This window comes from Macrobrachium nipponense, chromosome 2 (genome assembly GCF_015104395.2).
Source record: "Macrobrachium nipponense isolate FS-2020 chromosome 2, ASM1510439v2, whole genome shotgun sequence".
Classification (NCBI taxonomy): domain Eukaryota; kingdom Metazoa; phylum Arthropoda; class Malacostraca; order Decapoda; family Palaemonidae; genus Macrobrachium; species Macrobrachium nipponense.
Genome location: NC_087201.1, coordinates 130,772,554 through 130,793,017, shown reverse-complemented (window position 1 = coordinate 130,793,017; position 20,464 = coordinate 130,772,554). Strand labels below are relative to the sequence as shown.

At 35.6% G+C, this 20,464-nt stretch overlaps 1 protein-coding gene across 1 annotated transcript in view; it reads left to right on the top strand.

Annotated features, from left to right (window-relative positions):
* The window catches only part of LOC135221315 (golgin subfamily A member 6-like protein 1), a 28,317-nt gene extending 8,507 nt beyond the window's left edge, over positions 1-19,810 (top strand). The window contains exons 3-4 of the mRNA XM_064259120.1: positions 19,082-19,475; positions 19,566-19,810. Coding sequence (XP_064115190.1) covers positions 19,082-19,475; positions 19,566-19,810 — 639 coding nt within the window. The remainder of the gene's footprint in view (positions 1-19,081; positions 19,476-19,565) is intronic.
* The last annotated feature ends 654 nt before the right edge of the window (positions 19,811-20,464 follow it).

Genomic DNA, 20,464 nt, shown 5'->3' with positions numbered 1-20,464 from the left:
AAGCCGATGCAAAGCTTCTGTATCGGTCTTCATCAAGGTCAAGGTCAAGGTTGTCTTCATCATGCAAAGTCAATAGTGCATGCATATATTCATATGAATAGTTAAAAATTCTAAGAATATAATTATGTTAATAAAGACATTCGAAGAATTCATTATTGTGTACGTTATTCTTCTTAGTTTGAAATTATGTAATAACTTCACAAAGAATTTAATTAGCTTGAGATTTCATTCTAACGCCGGAATAGAATTACTCTAAATTACTAAGCAAGATTATGATCATCAATAATAATTTACTGTGTTATGAATTATGTTCATAAAACTACAAAAGAAGTTTCTTGTAATCATTTCAACATAATACAAAAGGACTCATTAGAGACAAAGTATGATGCATGTGATGTCCAAACACATCTATTTGTTGACATATAGCTTTAAGTAAATGTTAAAGTTACTATTGTTACAACATCGAGGGCAACCCGCACTAAGTTGTAGTAGAAAATGAATCGCCTTCAAACAAACCAGCGATACAAAGGTTACTTCTATCTACCACCATAAGTCAAATATATTTCTAGGACTATGACAACTGAATCTAGTGGCTAGGGGGCAAACCCACCAGGGATACAATCATTCTCCACACCACATACACGTCTAATAAACATCAAAGCTCACTCCCGAGACTCGAAATAAACGACGAACAACTTAATCAACGAAGTCATTGGTGCAAGAGCCTTCGACTCGAATCGTTCATTTCCTTCTGAAAGGAGAGCCTTTATAACGTCAAAACTTTTACAAATTGAATTTATAATTAGCCTTATTACCCAAAAGTCAAAGCCATCTTTTCATTAAAATCGGAAAAACATGTGGGTCGGCAAAAACATTTAACAGGATCACCGACCTTCAATTAAATCGAGTAAAGCTGATGAACCCACCTGGGAAATGCTCGAGGAGGAGGATCAGGCGGCCGAAGAAGGGACGAAGAAAACTATTATCTAATGAAGTAAGAAAGGCAATGTTTATGTAGGCTGCGTAATGTAAAAAAAAAAAAAAAAAAATTGCATCCGACGTCTCAGAAAATCACAACAATTTATTTCGCACTGATGTAAGCTGATTTTCATTTTTAAAAGTAAGTGGTTAAAAATACACACCCACAAAAATACTTAACAGTTCCTTGGAAAACGGCGTCGAACAAGGAAATTGGTAGACCAGCACTTGACTAAACATTTTTTATTGCTTACTCGAGTGCTAGTGTACCTATATATATATATATATATATATATATATATATATATATTATATATATATATATATATATATATATATATATATATATATTTACTGACAGAGCCAGGTGGAGGAAAACTATCAGAAACATCGACCCCACACAGAAGTTGGAAAAGATGCAGAGAAAGAAATCATATATATATATATATATATATATATATATATATATATATATATATATATATATATATATATATATAATTAGTAGCATTGGCCTCCACTCCCCCCTCCCCACCTCCTCCTTCACATATAAAAACTCTGTCAGCCTCTGTTGTGTTACATACATTCTTATGCTTCCAGTAGGTCGTTTCGTTGAAATAATTTTGGCACTTATCCTCAAGAATTCATATTCTATAATCTTTTGACCTACCAATCCTTTATAACGAAAACGCTCATTCTTTCTAGTTAATCCAGAAGTAATGGCGGCTACGAACCAGTCGCCTGTACGTTAGTGTCAAAGTGAGGTCTGCAGATTTTGAGCTAAAATCCTATTAAGAGTCATACCATAATGGACTACCTGGAGAGAGAGAGAGAGAGAGAGAGAGAGAGAGAGAGAGAGAGAGAGAGAGAGAGAGAGAGAGGCTCTGCATTCGACAAATTAAGACTTGTGGTACAGTACATAATTGAAATCAACAATTAAACACACTAAACACAAGAATGGAACAACAAAATTAGAACATCTCATAAAAAAGAACATTTCATTAATTCACTGACCACTAAAGAACCTTACCTTAAACATTCTCCGTTAGCATAAACATCCACATGTCTCTCATCTTACCTGTGGGAAAAAAAATAAATGTGTTGAATGTTTTAAACAGTTTCGAATTCAGTGATTCTTTCTTTGATCAAGAGGGAAAAAAGGCATTTCAAATAGAGGTTAGAAACTAATGTACATGTCTTTTTAAAAAAATAATCCTTTGTTGAAAAGAGGTAATCGACTATAGGGCTTACTATTTATTCTGAAAAGTGGCATGCTGTAACCTGAAGAGAGAGAGAGAGAGAGAGAGAGACCTTACCTTACAGACCTTACATTTTGTTCGGGTTGCCCCAGGTCCCTCAGTGTGAGGCACCTCTAATGTCTACCAGAGAGTTGCTAGTACATCTTCCGGTATATTTTGCATCTTCCAATCTTGGATGGTCTGGGATGCAGTTTAGATATTTGTCGAGCTTATTCTTAAACGCATCTACGCTCACTCCTGATATATTCCTCAGATGAGCTGGCAACGCATTGAATAGACGCTGCATTATCGATGCTGGTGCGTAGTGGATTAATGTCCTGGGTGCTTTCCTTATTTTTCCTGGTATAGTTTTGGGCACTATTAATCTACCTCTGCTTGCTCTTTCTGATATTTTTAGTTCCATGATGTTTTCTGCTATTCCTTCTATCTGTTTCCATGCCTGAATTATCATGTAGCGTTCTCTTCTCCTTTCTAGACTATATAATTTTAAGGATTGTAGTCTTTCCCAGTAGTCAAGGTCCTTAACTTCTTCTATTCTAGCTGTAAAGGACCTTTGTACACTCTCTATTTGTGCATATCCGTTTTGATAGTGTGGGTACCATATCATACTGCAATATTCAAGTGGACTACGAACATATGTTTTATAAAGCATAATCATGTGTTCAGCTTTTCTTGTTTTGAAGTGCCGTAACAACATTCCCATTTTTGTTTTACATTTTGCCAACAGAATTGCTATTTGATCATTGCATAACATGTTCCTATTCATCATCACACCAAGGTCTTTAACTGCTCCCTTATTTGTGATTGTCTCATTATTAGGTCCCCTATATGCATATAGCTTTCCTTCTCTGTCTCCATAATTTATTGATTCAAATTTATCAGAGTCAAATACCATCCTATTTACCTCTGCCCAATCATATACTTTGTTAAGGTCTCTTTGTAAAGCGTTCCTATCTTCAATCACAAGTAATTTCTCTACTTATTCTTGTGTCATCAGCGAAATTACTCACCTACCGAATCCTTAACATTACGTCTATGTCTTCAATCATAATAACAAACAGTATTACAGCTAACACCGTACCTTGTGGCACACCGGATATTACCTTGGCTTTCATCCGATTTCTCATCGTTTGCAATAACTATCTGTTTTCTGTTGTGTAAAAATTCTTTTAACCATCTTCCTACTTTATCCACGATATTGTGTTTTCTAATTTTCTTCGCTAATATATTATATATATTATGGTCTACCTTGTCAAAAGCTTTTGCAAAGTCTAGATAAACCACATCTGTTTCATTTCCGCTTTTCATATTTTTGAATATGTTCTCACGGTGGACTAACAATTGGGCATTGTGTACTTTTTCCGGGTACGAAACCATGTTGTCCTATATTAACAATTATTTTTTATTAAATGTTTCATAATATTTTTCTTCATTACCCTTTCATACACTTTCATAATATGTGATGTTAGACTCACAGGCCTATAATTACTTGCCTCTAGTCTTGATCCACTTTTGAAAGTAGGGGTAATATATGCTAATTTGTGCTCATCATAAATCTTGCCTGTATCTACACTTTGTCTTAATAATATTGCAAGTGGCTTTGCGATAGAATGAACTACTTTCTTTAACGAAATAGCAGAACTCCATCAGGCCCTGCTGCAGCTCCATTTTTAATTTCATTAATAGCCTGCACAATATCAGCTTCATTAATATCTATGTCAGCTAAATATTCATTATTTTCGTCCCTTACTTCTATATCATTATCTTCATTATCTATTCTAAGGGTGAATTCTCTCTTATATCGTTCTGCCAATATGTTGCAAATTTCCTTTTTTTCATTCGTTAATCTCCCTTCAATTCTTAGAGGGCCTATTTCTATTCTTCTTTTATTCATCTTTTTCGTGTATGAGTATAATAGTTTGGGGTTTTGCTTGATATTTATTAGGGTTTTTCATTTTCTTTTGATTGTATAATCTTTTGTTTTGCATTTTCTATCTTACTTTTTAGTTCTATAACTTTCCATGCATTTTTTTCTTTTGTGAGACCTTTTTTCCACTTTCTGATTTTCTGGAACAAGATCCTTCTGTCTCTTGGTATGCATGACTGATGTTTACTTTTCCTCTTCGGTATATATTTATCCACTATTTTCTCTAATATTTTATATAATCTCTAATATTTTATATAATATCTCCGTATTTACCCTTATGTCATCACTTACGAAAATGTTATCCCAATCTTTGTTTAATTCTTCATTTATTTCTGACCATTTTATATTTTTACTGTAGAAGTTGTATTTTCCATATCCTTCCCACTTTTTCATTTCTTGCTTATCTCTGTTTTCACTTGCTTTGGAATGGACTGTTAATTCTATGACATTATGGTCTGAAATACTCGCATTATAAACTATTATTTCTTTAACATAATTCATCTCGTTCACAAATACTAGGTTTAAAGTATTTTTCTTTCTTGTTGGCAGGTGATTTATTGTTGCAATGTTGCAATTTCTAGTAGCATATCTAATAGCTTGCGAATTGCCTCTTATCTTCTGCACTATTATTACTCTCTTTTTTTATATGTATAAGTACAACCACAATCTCCTATTCGTTCTTTCCAGTCTACGAAAGGAAAGTTGAAGTCTCCAGATAGGAGAATAGTCCAGTCCTTGTGATTTCTACATATATCATCCAATTTTTCTATTATTAAGTCAAACTCTTTAGTATTAGGAGGTCTATATATTATATGTTCATTAATTTTTCAGATTCAAATTCTACCGCTATTAGTTCACATTCTGAGTTACTATATTTCTCATATATTTTTCCTTGTTTTTTGTCTTTCCCATATATTGCGGTTCCCCCTTGATTCCTATTTTTTCTATCTGGTCTATAAGTTTGGAACCCTTTTATTTGATCATCATTCCCAGTCTCTTGGGAATACCAGGTTTCACTTATATTCATTATATCTATTTTCTTTTCACTTTGGGTTAGTTCTTCTAAGTATTCTATTTTTCTTTTTGAGAGAGAGAGCGAAAGCTGGGGGGACCTTATTATCAGGTTTCTCAGATAATCGAAATTTTTTATCACCATTTTCAGAAAAAATCTGAAGTTAACTAATCCAGCTACCCATTCAATGTATCGGAATGCGATGTTACTTTTATTATGGCTTGCTTCAACTTGGCAAGGCTCTTGCAATCGTTAATAATCTCTGCCATGATACTCGGAGATTAATCACAGGTATACTCAATGCGGTGGTCATGTTAAAATATGTGATTGGTTTGACAGAGCAAGCTGTTTATTCTTGTAAAATAAATGTTTAAGATATATACGACATGCACTACAAATTTTTCCCTTCTAAACTGTTTCACAATCTGTCATTTCACTGGAACACGACCAATACCAGGAAGTCTGTCGAAGCTGGATAATAGTAAGTATACGAAACGAAAATGGGCTACGTGAGCCCAAATAAAAAAAGTCAACAAAACCAATTGTGAGGCTGCGGATAAGAATATTGAAGCTGCCTTTCAGAAAGGGATTGGATCTCCGAAGAAGCTTTCTGCATGATGTTTTGGAAGCAGTACGGAGAAAATAGCCCAAGTTCCTCAACAGGATGCAGTGTGCAGGATTCAAATACTTTAATACGACACAAGCATTATGGAAATGAAAAACCTGTTACAGATTGGCATTTATAAGAGATTGGTTTATAAAAACCACCGAGATGAAAACATAAACTTAAACAGAGAAAATGACAGCACATATCCTTATGTATATATATGTATAATCCTGTAAAAACTTATTTATGTAAAACGATATGTATGAAAACAAGAAACATACGAAAGTAATTTGGTAAAAAAAAAAAAATTGAGTGGTGAGTGGTCACTGCACATTCTGCACAAGAAAATACCAGTGCAGGTTTCCCTAAGTATGTTAAAAATGAGCATATCACTACGAAAATTTCACAACACCAAGATTTCTTCAGACATATATGAGTTTCAAAAGAGAAGCTACAAAGAACGAAATAATGCACGTCTGCTATACATATAATATACCATTTACCTTTCGTTTTTAAATGTAACATCCTCAGCAGTCTCTCAGCAGGGTAGATTATATGAAAGAAAAAGATATTGACTTGATGAAAGGGTTCCACGACACGTGCTAAACGCATCAAGCTTTTCCCTCAGAATTTCTCCTTGACTTCATCGTTACTCTCCAACTCCTTACTATAACATTTTGCCTTGTCCCTGACATGTAAGATCACGCTCGCTTTCTTATCTGGCAAAAATCCACATGGAGAGATTGACTACCATCACTCCCAATTAAACTGAAAATAGCCTTCCCTTGACACGAGATTAGTTTACTCGAACCAACCCTCTGTCAGAATTCAGAATCTAAGTTATCAGAAATCTCTCTGTCTGTCTGTCTATGGGAAAACCCAAGTGCCTCCCTGTTCTCTTCCATGTTCTTCCTCTCAACTCCATTACATTCTGTGAATATATCTCATCTCTCACACTGGTCCACCCAAATTCAGTTTCCTTTTCCGCCCTACCGCCACACTCCTAATGCAAGCAGGTGTAAAGGGAAGCCAACAATAACACAATGTTCTGGCTGCCAATTCAACTTAATGTAATATCCAGCCAAGTCTCCCACGCGGTCATTATAACCTTTGTAAATGTAGTGAGTCCGGACAGATATTATCACGGCAGTATTACGCCAGAACACCAGCAGACACACACTCACACTCCCGTAGGAGGAGGGTCCTTCTCTACAACACCGCCACCCGACCATAACACTCGGCGGGGAAAAAAGGTACGATGCTTTAGTAGTCAAATTGGCCTAACACAATCGAACTCTTTCCCCGGGCCAGCCGCTCCCCTTCCTTCCCCCAGATTCGAGATCGTGATAGAGAGGGAGAGACGTGATGGGGCTCAACACTCCTCCAGTTTTGAGGAGAGCTTAATTCAATTTTCAACTGCATAAAGCCGAACAAATGTTTTCTTTTCCTTTATTGAATATCAATGCACGGGGATCCCCAGCCACCCAAAGTCAACAGATGGAGGATGTTTGGTTAAACGCAAGTCGAGTAACAAGGTATATGCTCTGCTCTCTTTGCTTATTACATTTTCGCTCTTTGAAATTTTAACGCATTTTCGTTTGACACATCGTGTGTCAAAGACGCTTGAAGTCAACGTTCTTTTGGTGGAAGCTGTAATTATTGCTACAATAATTCATACATCAAAAGACGATATGCAATTCATTTAACTACACAAAAGGTATTCTATAATTCAAATAACTGCACAGGCTGACAGACAAACACAATTACATATGTATCTGATAAAAAATGACCAGTATATTCTACACACAAACCCACACACGCAATATATATATATATATATATATATATATATATATATATATATATATATATATATGATATACCGAAGAATGATCAGAAGTTGGAAGGGTAACCGCCCTTAAAATGGCATATGGTTGGCACAAAGGTCCATGAACATCAGTAGGGTAGGATTTGTTGTTAACACTAACAGCCTCATCCCTGAATAATATAGTCGATCCAGAAGCCTTTTAGCGAGAAATATATATGATGGATTACCGATATCGACGTGCTCCAAGGTCACTTACTAAACATCAAAACCTTGCACAAAATTATTTTCCGGGAAAAGGAAACAACTATCAGTATATCACGAATATTCTATGTCCTTTAATAGAATAAATACTCATACACATACACACATAATATACATAACATACATATAAATGTGTGTGTGTAATAATTATAATAGCGCCACAATTACAATATGTATCTGGAATAAAAACGACCAGTTATAGTTACTATATATAGGCTATATATAGAATATATATATGTGTGTGTGTTTGTGAAAATAGATTCCTGATTCACCATGTGTTCATTTCTACCTACACACACACGCACACAATCAAACACAAACACATATAAATATATATATTATATATATATATATATATATATATATATATATATATATATATATATATAATTATTATACAATATATACATATATATGTGTGCATGGATGTATGTTAAGTTTGCATTCGTTGTGAAGCTGTGATATTTTAGTTCCCCAAATGTTTCCTAAATTGTGAACGTTGAAACAAGGACCAACTTCTAATAAATACAGTTATTGGTAAGTCTCTCACAGCCGGAGACACTTCTGTGAATCTAAATAATGTAATTTTGGAAGTAACTGAGTAATTCCTTTTACTCCGAAGCTGTTACGAATGGGCCCGTGATCCGCATTAGCTTCTTGTAAAGCTTGGGAGTTCTCTCCAAGGATATTAAGCCCAGCATCTTAATCTTCTTTCCTCAGGAGCAAATCCAACATTTCCTCACCCGTGTGTGCATGTGTTAGTAGTCAGTGTCTTTTCTGTGAGGTTTTGAACCTTTCCTTTCCCACTGCTCGACATCAACTGCGCAAAGACGAAAGCGGTGATTTTGATCATTACTTTTAAAATTCTTGTGGAAATACAAATGGTTTATATACATCTCATTCATGGGGGAGCCATGGAGCTAGTTCAAATATTTCTATATAATTTCTACTGGCATTCCTCTAACAGATGTACTGGACTTGAAGGAGCAAAGTTCATTATTCAAGTAACCAAATATCCTTCTATTGCATGACGAGAACATGAACACAGCTCAGGCCATTACTTTCAAACTTGGGGGAAAATGAGTAGGAATTCCTCTAATGTACAGATTGGGTGTACAGAACTCAGCATTTAGTCTAAAAGATGAGAATAACCAAGTATTCACCTAATGCATGAGTAAGAACTCCACCCACAGCTTCGTGCATCAGGGAAATATAGCATTCATTATTTACGGGACTAAAGAAAATTAATGCAAATGATGAACTATTTCCTTAAAGCACGAAAATGTGAGTATAATCACTACTCCTTTTAATGCATGAAGGATTTACTAACAGAATTCAGGCTATCCATTTAAAATCTGTAAAGTAAATAATCAGGTATTCCCTTAGTGAACAAAGACATGAGAAATGTTTAGACCATCATTTTATAAACTGCAATGGCAATAACTATGTATTCTCTACGTTCATGGATAAGACATGGGCAAAGTACATGTCATAGATTTTATCAAGTACAGTGGGGCTCAAATCTCATGCGACATGATTCTTTTTGTATCATCCATATTCTCAGACTCAACGTGATGTTGCCAAGTAGTGCTATTTTTTTTATTTTTCTTATTTGTAATGTCATTCATGTAGAAAAGTTTGCGAATTCACAGCTAGCTTTATTTTCCTTATGGTTAAATAGATATAATCCCTTTTATGCATTGGTATAAAACTAATTTGTATGATTTGAATTGATTTTTTAATTTTTTTTTTTATCTTTACGTTGCTCAGTTCAAGTGTGGTGTGATAAGGTTAGCGGTGCCAGCAATGAGAGCACACTTAACATGCTCCTCGGACTGGTCAACATAACCATGTCTGCAGCATTATGACAGTAGACCTAATAAGCTCAACAGTCATAACAACAATTTCAATGTAGGAATATGAATTAAAACAAGTTTTATTTGAATGTTGAAGATTTCGGCTACGTTTAAGCTGCCTGTATGTTGGAAAATGTTTTATAGGCCTAAAAAAATAATCTAAGCCATTTGAGATGTAATCTGTTACTAATTAATTTATTTGTAGAGATCACCTGTTCTTTGAGGAAAATGAATTACAACCACTTTTCTTTGAATGTTGAAGTTTCAGGCTGTGTTTTAGCTGCCTGTATGTTGCAAAATGATTTATAGGCCTAGAAAAATAATCTAAGTTTTCTGAGATGTAATCTTTACTAATGTTTTTATTTGTAGAAATTACGTGTTCTTTGAGGAATAAAAGATGATGATGATTTTGGTTATATGGAGAAGATGGTTATTAATCGAAATATCTTAAGTATTAATATCAAGGCAATGGAACACTTGTTTTTCAACTGGTTTACAATATTATTTTCTTAAAACTCCTTCTGCTCGCTTATGGTGTATAATTTATTCTTTCATAAGGTAACTTATGAAAGAAATTGTTAATATAGAGATGTGAATGTTAAGTGTAAAGTAAAGAAATCTAACACCTAGGCCTAGGAATAATATCTTGGTTTTGACAAATAGGCGAATATTTGCTAGTATGCTATCAGTTTTCAAATATTTAAGAAAGATAACAAATAATTATGTATGAAAATCCAAATATTCCTTTAACACATAAAGTAAATGTTTTCAAGATAATTTAATGGTCGCTACTCATTGTAGACCTACTCATATACCAGGTGGTTGTTGTTGCACCGACACTGATACGTCACACATGCTCCCCGCACACGTTGATATCGGTGGGCGCATTCTACTTTTGTATTATACATATTTACATTTTTTCAGCGTTGAGGGTAAAAGCAATCAAAGAGGACTATTTTAAATTTTATGTTTGCTTTGAAAGCATTATTAATGTTACTACAATTTTTTTTTCGTTTTTTTTTATTTATTTAACATTTGAACTGAGGTTTGATGGCGACTTCGTTTTGGTCAAATGCTTCAGCAATGAGTGAACGAAAGTTTTGAAAAAGTTTCGTAAGGGTTTTTTGAAATTTGGCTACACGTGACATTTTCTTACAATTTTTAAATATATGACAGATTTCACTCTTATGAAACATATCATGGCCTTAGTGCATGCAATATTCGCGTTTTCGCATTGAAATAAAAGATAAACATGGAGCATGCTAGGTTGCCAGTTAGTGAATTTTGAACGAAATCCTATGGAGTCATGTCGCATGAGATTTGAGCATCACTGTACAGTAGAGTTATTGCTCAAATGCATGAATAAGACACAAAAGACAGCGTTCAGGTCTTCCATTCAAAACGTAAATGGAAGAAACCACTTAGATTCTAAAACTTACATTTTCTTTTTTTTATTAGTAACCAATGGCAACCATGCTTCAAGATTTCCATTTACTGAATATCATGGTGGAAGAGTGTCAGAAAAATTGTAGTTGTCAGACATGAATGTTTTCCACTTCGATATACCTTAAGCAAATTGATTAACTCGAAAAAAACAATTTAAAAATACATTACTAATAGAAGTAAAATTAATTTTTATATAGAATGACATGCTACATTCAAATATCAACAATCTACGAGAGAGAGAGATAGCATTATTCATCGTTCTCAAGAAAAATTAAGCAAGATCAGCTCCTTCTGGAGCCCATGCGTAACAATTAAGAGTAATTCATATATCGCTCCGTGGTCTCAAGTTGTATATGTATGTGTATGTGTGTGTGTGTGTGTGTGGAGGTGTGTGTGTTTTAATGGCACCTGACACCAAAAAAATATAATATACGTATATGTTGCCATTTAAAATAGCATAATAAAATAGGAGCGTTTGAAACCCCCTTACTAGCTCAGAAATTTGTTTTGGATGTACAAAAATATTTATAGGGACATAAGTACTTAAAAGGTCACGTTAATATAAATAAAGCATGAGATATATATATATATATTATATATATATATATATATATATATATATATATATATATATATATATTATTTGCATAAACAATATACTATATCTGTGAATGCATGTGATTATGTATATATTCAGCGGACCAAGCGCAAGCACGCGCACCGCAGGATTTAAAAAAAATTCGCGATATTTCGAACGCGGAAGCTTATCTACATACTGTATTTCGATGAACAAAATTTAGAGTAAAAACACATGTGAAAACGACGGAGTGAAAAAAATCATACGAAACAGAAAAATAAATATATAAATTAAAAGCAACCTAGCTGAAAGGGTAGGTTGCAAAAATTAATTTCGACACGTAAGTTGATATTCGTAAACTCTGGCATTTTACAGTCATCGAAAGTTAATGTATGCATGGAAGCAGCATCAAGCATTTGGGCAAACAGACGCCCATGTGCTTTTCAGTCATTTGCATAGATATTGACATGGCTGTGGAGGGGAGGAGGGGTGGGAGGAAGATCTCCCTCCCCCCACCCCCACCCCGCTTCTGACAACCCAACCTCTCCATCGCACACACACACACACACACCTCTTCTTCTCTCCTTAAAAACAAAAGGGCCGTGCCATCTAGTGCCACGCTACTCTCATATGCAGATGAAATGAGTTGTATCAGGTACCAAAAACAACGTTCAATAGGTAGGGTGAAAAATATTTTCCAATATACGCCGAAAATGACGAAAGAACTGAACGGTTCCGCGTTTGAACGAACACAGGAGCCCCCGCATATGTGGACCGGAATCTCTCTATTCACAGGGAGGAAGTTTTTCCGTCAAATTAGAATCGCTGCATAGGATGGCCGTCTTTACTAATTAAATGATTCTTTTTTTTATTAGGATTTCGTTTATTATATTCTACCGTCTCCTAATCATTCCCAATTATCTGAAGTTCAACCATTACAAAGCTGGCTGTAAGGATACATTTATTTTCCTTATTTCTTATCGTTGAAAAAGTTTGGCCCTGTAATATTATGTAACTCTTCGTCTCAGGAAAAAGAAGCTTATCAAGTATAAATAAAGTAACTGAAGGCTTTATGCAACCATGCATTAATGGCAAAATATTCACTTAAGGCGTAACTAACTATCAAATAAAGAAATGATTCTGTTATTGATATAACTTTTGTGCTTTAAGCGCTTGTATTTTAAAGTACCCTTGGATTCTGCCTTCGAAAAGGTGACAGCAATTTAGAATACAGGTCAGCGTTAAAAAGTACAACTGAACTTTCAGTTAGAGGACGAAAAATGAAAAAACAAAACAGTACAGGCCCACGTCCTCCACTTTTTTTTTTCCTTTTTGTCTGCACACTGAAATATACATTTTTTTTTTTAACTAAAACTCCTTTCCTCTAACGTCTTTCATTCATATAGGGATTCTGGCTTTCACATTTTAGTGACTGTATTTCGTTGCTGAAGAAGAATTATATCATTGCAATTCACTTATCAGAATTATATTACTAGAAATATAACAATGCAATTCACTTATCAGAATTATATAATTACTATTATAGCTTTTTTTATTGCACTCAGATGGTTTCATCATCAAATGGCAACTGTTCTAATGTGAACAATAAAACATTTACAGATATTGTCTACATTACCTATTCCTGTACCAATACTTATAGATAATAAAGGATATCTAATAGCAATACAGTAAATCAACAAGTAGAACACTAACATATATCTACAAACAACAATGGAAGCAGGAAAAACCAACGATACTTCAAAGGTGCTTTACAGCAATAGAATGACTAACACTACCAGGAAAACCAAAGGTTTGTAAATGAAAGGAAAAGATGACTTCTGGTACAGCACCCTAATAGAATGAAGATACTGGCCCACAGCAATGCCAGTAGCGCACTCCAGTTCGTGATAGGCAGTCACTCTATGGAAAATGGCCACACACGGCATCTTGACAACATTCGAAAACATAGTTAGCATATGCGAAAAATTACATACACCTGTGAATATTGAGAGTAATATTCCTATTGCAATATTCTTTTACTAAAGATGCAAAACACTGAGCAATCAGGCTACTCCCGCAGATATATGAAACAATTTAGCTCCAGGGTAGTATTAATTCTGTTTATTTTTAAGAGCTGCAATAACGACTGAGGTAAAAGTTACCACCAAGTCTCGTCAATTAATCAGAAAGAATTACTGCCGTTTCATAAGTAAAATTCAATACTCAATGGAAACACTGCATAATTCTGCTAATTAATAAAATCTCTATTACAATACCATAATCAACGATTGTGATTCTCTTCTCAGGTCAGCATACAGCTTCGTTTCTCTGACTGGATGAGTGGCTGGGTGGTGTATTGGTTAAGAGGAGGGATTACTTCAACATATGTGAACTTCTTACTTTCGGGGCCAATAACCATATAGCGAGTAAGAACCAAAAATAACAGAGGTTCTCGAAACCTAACTCTGACAGAAGTTCTCAAAACCTAACTCTGAAACCAAATTATCAGCAGAAACTGTGAGCTGAATCCTCATTAGAAAAAAAATGAATGACTACTAAAACTTCTACTTGCAGGTTTATCATGTGCATAGTTAAAACTAAAGAATTAAAATTTTCACTGACAATAGAAAATGATATTTAGCCTTTTCTTTAATTTATTCTGTTAAAAACACTTATCTTAAAGAGCTTGTAATCATGTTTTTTATGATTCTCACCTGCTTTGGTAATTCAACAGTAACCCAATTACACCTCTTGAGTATATCTGTGTACATAATCCATCAACAAGAATTACTAAAGCTCAAGTAGCTGTTTTCCAATATGGAAGAAGTAGTAACTACCATATCAGACAAGGCTTACACGTTCCTACTCCAATGCAGCCGTCTGGCAACATTGTGGTTCCTTCATGGACAAGCTGGGGGAAAGGCTCCACTTAGTCACCCGTACAGCAGTTACTCAGGGGAGCAGTGTTGCCGAAGTGCGGAATTTTCGTCGGCTATGCGGAATAAAAAGTCTACGGGGCAGCTATCCAAGTTTGTATGCCGATGACGATTCCACATCTGCATTTTTAGCAGCAATTTCTTCATGGCGCATTCATGTAAATTTATCATATACAAATTGCAATATTTTTTGCTTTTAAACAATTTCTCATTCAAATACAATATTATAAAAGATAAGACTCTTATCAGAATATGACGGTGATATGATTAATGTATATCAATCTGTTAATATATTATAAAATTATTTCCTATATGAATTAATGAGTTATAAACTGATACATAAATGCTGTTATGCTTATTACAAACTTATCTGTAAATAAGAAGTTGAGCTTCTATTGTATTTGCACCGATATTTGATTCAGGACCCAGGACAGATTAAAACTTTTCCCCTGTCATATGTCATCATTAGTTTGTTTTCAATAAGTAATCGAAAATAAGGATAAATCAGACTCCTCATTCTTTTCAACTGGAGAACACCCTATTTCTTCTTAATTGGTTGAACTTGAACGCCTACTGTTTCCGGTCCCACCCTTGGGCGAATCCTAGTGGGTGCCGTGATCCATCGTAACCACCCACTTGATAGGTCAAGGTTCAACACTTACAACTTGCCTCATCACATTTTGTTGTGTCGAAGGCGCTGGTTTTATGGGTCTCACTTTTCAAACATCCTATTTTGGGCTCAGTTTCCACCTCTCTCTCTACCTCTCCTTCGCCTTCATCTACGATAAATCTACTAGTAGATTTTCCTGGCTAATATATTTCCTACATAACTATTTCTACAGACTTCTGCATTCTTAACAATGCAAGTTTGTATGATTAAGAAATGTGCCAGCATTTTCTTGTTTTTTTTTAGTTTAGTGGTCTCAAGACAAAATTAATTAGATAATTAAATATCTTAAATATGGATTATTGTGTTTCGATTGATGAAAACTACTGCACCAGGTAAAAAAAAAAAAGTGCTCTCAAGTTCAAAGCAAATGTAACTGTCGTTTCTCTCCCTCTGGTAGAGAAGATACTTCAGTGTTATACTAAAGAACATGTACTGTAATTGTAGGTGGATGCATTCCATAGCGATAGAAATGATATCCAATATGTAGGTAGGTTACTCGGTTGTATGAACATATATACAGGGTGTTTCGAAATTGTAGCCCACACCCGCCCCCCCTACAGCATAAACTAAAATTGATATGGACAAAAACAATAGTAATTCAGAACAGGTATTTATTTAAGTTTCTCTTTGAGTATTTGATATTTTGTGTGGCCTCCATCTGCCTGTACTACAGCCTGCATTCTTGAGGGGTATGATTTCAGTAAATCGGAAAAAAGCTGAGACTCAAACTCCATTTCCCTGAGCACTTCGGTCCCCTCTCTTCACAGGTCGTCAAGGCTTGGTATACCACCATAGTTCACTGTGTGCGGTTCAGCACGATCCTTTGAGATACTACCAATGTTTTCACACACATTAAGGTCAGGGGAGCTACCTGGAAATTCACTTGTCGAGAAGAAATCAATACCACTGTTTCAAAGCAGCTCCTGTGTCTGAAGTGCATTATAAGGCACCATGTCTTGAAACATGGTGCCTTATAATGCAAAAATGTGATTTCTTCAACAGATAACACATTTTCAGAATCTTTGAGGAAAGGAAATACTCGACCAGTAAGCACAGTTTCTCTGAAGTACTTGCCATTCCATGACTGTCCTTTTTCTTTGATGATCCACATTAACCGTCTGGGTGTGAAACGGAGAAATATTCCCAAACATTCAGGAAATTTCACAACTTGGCGATAGTGCATGTCATCGTTGATATCACCCAACTTTGCAGCCCAAATGATGTCACTTTTATGATTTGGCTTCCTGACTGTGTAAATGAAGAATTCATCTGATGCAGCAACATGGAGAAAGTCAGCTTCATCCCAATCTTTAAGAAATGAACCACAAAACCATGCACGGACTTCTCTCTGTTGCTGAGTGATGTTGGGATTGCTGATAACATGAAATGGCTTGATACCAGATTTTTTCAACTCATGATATACAGCACTATAACTTCTCTTCTTTCCCCTTTTTGTTTCTAGTTCAAGCGCCAATTTACATAAAGACTTTCTTGGTCTACCCAATGCCTCAGCTATGATGTCATTTGACCCCTGTGAAAGGACTTCAGTCCTTACAAGATTCTCACTCATTTAGCGATGACAGTCATATGGATTTTTGTTCCAGTTTCTTTTAACAAAGGATTCATCTCTTTTAATGTATTTAGCTATCCAGGAACGTGAAATGAAGGATGCACCAGCATCCCTGGCCTCTCTGAAGGTTATACCCCGGATTCGGCCAATCCATCTGAACCTCCAAGTCGTTAGCCATGGCTGTGTCTAACTCCGTCACTCAGTCTGAAAATACAAGAAATGTAAAATGAAAAATGACTTAATAGAAACTTAAGATAATGTACTTGGAGATAGGCTATAGCAGAAAACTTCATAACTTTCCATTTGTTCTGTGGAGTTTGGGGGGGGGGGGCGCTCTAATTTCGAAACACCCGGCAGTAAACTACATAATTAATTAGTCAATGACTGAACACTTGAAAATGGAATTCAAATTTTCATCATCTCTATGAAATTTGATGATATAGTGTGGTTACACAGTACTGTAGGAGTGCTGCATATTTAATTGGAATACAACATTCTTTAAAACTACTGTGATTCAAATTGACCGTCACATAACCTGGATTCCCTGGAAAATGACTTTGTGGTTCATCAAAGGTGTGTTTACTTTTGTTCTGTTGCTGAATTGGGACTGAATTTAGATTCCAGGTGATTAATGGTCGCTGAACCGCATTCATTCAAAACAATTCTTATTATTTCTATGTTCTCAAATAATAAGATAATTGTGAATTGCATATTTACCTCCCATTTTTAATGTGTTACAAGGAGTCTCAAATTTTTCCAACGTTCAGAAAGCTGCCTGCATATTATATGTAAACATATACGCAACGTCTTACTAACGTTGCGTTCACACCAAACGCGTCGCGTCGAGTCGTTCTAATTCATGCCTATCCTTTTAAGTGTCATTTTCGCCTTAAATAGGAATATGGATGTTGGTGTTTTCTACTTTGTTTTCATTTTGCATTTCAGTTTACGAACGCGAGTTATGTTCTAATAAAATTTTACTCCTTTATATCTTTTTTCACTTTTATGTAGGACAAAATGTAATATAATTAAATTTCAGTTCATCTTTCCTTTGTATCCATATGATATACATTTAAAATCTTAAAACTTACCTATAGTTTTTGAAAATGTTTATGGTTGAGTAGTTAATTATCAAAATATATATACATATATCATTATTAATATTATATATATATATATATATATATATATATGTATATATATATATATATATCATATATATATATCATATATATATATATTATATATATATTATAATATAGATATATATATATATATATATATATATATATATGTATATATATATAATATATATATATATATATATATATATATATATATATATATCTATATATATATATATATATAATTTAAAATGATATTAATATATATATAATTATATGATAATATATTATATATATAATTAATTTATATATATATATATATATATATATAGATATATATAAAGCTTGATGTTTTGGCTAATTCGTTTAGAATTGTATCTTTTAATTATTTATCCTGTAAAATATAATAAAAATGAAACTTACTTTAGAAAATGGCCATTTTTTTCTTTTTCCCCTAAAGTTGGCAAATTGCCCGCCTGTAGGTAGTATTGTTTTTCTTATAGACAAAAAGGTAAATAAAGGAAAATCCCAAAATTTATTTTAACAGAGAAGATTAACAAAAAATCCCGCATAGAGAGAGAGAGAGAGAGAGAGAGAGAGAGAGAGAGAGAGAGAGAGAGAGAGAAGATACGTACTGCAAAAAATCCCTGAGAGTGAGAGAGATTTCAGCAATTTATAAAACCTAGAGACAAAAGGCAGAGTTTAAAAAAAATGTTCAAAATATTTCCTGCTATATTTTGATAAATCGAAATATCTCTCGTGGAATATAGTTGTTCTAAATACGGACATCTTGTTTATTATGACTGCCTATTCACTGGTGGAGTTCTTCCTGACCACTGTTGATGAAGTTGAACAACCCAAGGAGAAGGAACTGAAGGAGAGAATTGCGGCTTGACGAGACACCATCCGGTGCCAGAGAGAGCAGTAGGTGAACTTGGACAGGATAATTCTTCAGCTGCAACAGAGGCTCGACAACAATGAAGAGATTCAGAAGGCGAGCGGAAGGGAAGAACACACTCGTGTGATCCAGATCACTCAGGAGGTGTTGCAACAGCAGGCCTGGCGGGAAAGTGCCTCCTCGCTCGAAGCTGACACGTTGTTCCTGAATATGGAGAACGACCAAGAAAAGATGGAAAATCGGCAGCTGGAAGACAAGATCCTCAAGATCACAGATGAAAATCAGCAGCTGATGGAAAAGACAAAGGAAATTGGGGAGAGAAACGATGCCCTATGTGAGAGGATAAGGGAACTAACAGTGCGGTTGGCAGAGGCAAACGGCCAGGGTGAGAGGCAAGAGGAACTCGTACAACAGAAGGACAAAAGACCCGCAGTTAAAAAGCAAAGAAGCGGTGCGGATGGCGAGGCTCGTACAGGAACAAAAGGACGCGACCGAAAAGCGCGAATATGGCAGGAAAGACGTCGAGGTCAGGTTCGAGCACCTGCAGAAGGAAGAGGAAGACCTCAGGAAGGAAAAGTGTAGGCTCCAGTGTGAAGTTGAGTCTGCGAAACTCAAGAGGAAGGAGCTCACATGCCTTCTAAAGAAAGGAAATCTTGGCTGGAGAGGAAGACCGGTGTCCAGGGGGAACGGAACGAAAAGCTGGAAGGTGAGGTTGGACAGCTGCGAGGAGCGAAAGAGAAATTGGTTTACAACCTGAAGAACCTGCAGGGGAAAAACAGACGCCTGGAGAAAGACACCTGGAAACTGAAGGAGCAGCTGTTCGTCTTCAAGGAATGGCGCGATATCCAAGGAATGACGTGATCTTCAAGGAATGGTGCTGGCCTCACAAAGACGGATGAGATGTGAAAAATTTGAGGACGATGTTTGTTGTATGGAAAGTTTAATGTTAATTTGTAATAAGTTTGTTTTGTTGATCCTTGAAAGAAGTTGAAGTTGCAGGGAAATAAATATGCTAAAATGTTTTCTTAAGAGTTTTATTGATTCGTGAAAGGGAAAGGAAGATGGGAGGATTGAAGAAAGCGTGAGGAAAATGACAGGATTTGTGGAGTGCCAGGAGGAGAAGCATAGGATTCAGAGAAGCCCCAGGAGAACTGTAAGGATTCAGAGAAGCCCCAGGAGAACTGAAGGATTCAGAGAAGCCCCAGGAGAACTGAAAGGATTCAGAGAAGCCCCGGGAGAACTGAAAGGATTCAGAGAAGCCCCGGGAGAACTGAAAGGATTCAGAGAAGCCCCGGGAGAACTGAAAGGATTCAGAGAAGCCCCCGGGAGAACTGAAAGGATTCAGAGAAGCCCCGGGAGAACTGAAAGGATTCAGAGAAGCCCCGGGAGAACTGAAAGGATTCAGAGAAGCCCCGGGAGAGCTGAAAGGATGGGGGGCCGTAGCACGCCACTTGTCCCGGGATGGGCGGGTGAGGCCCGCCACGTGTCCCGGGACGGGTGGGCAAGGCCCGCCAC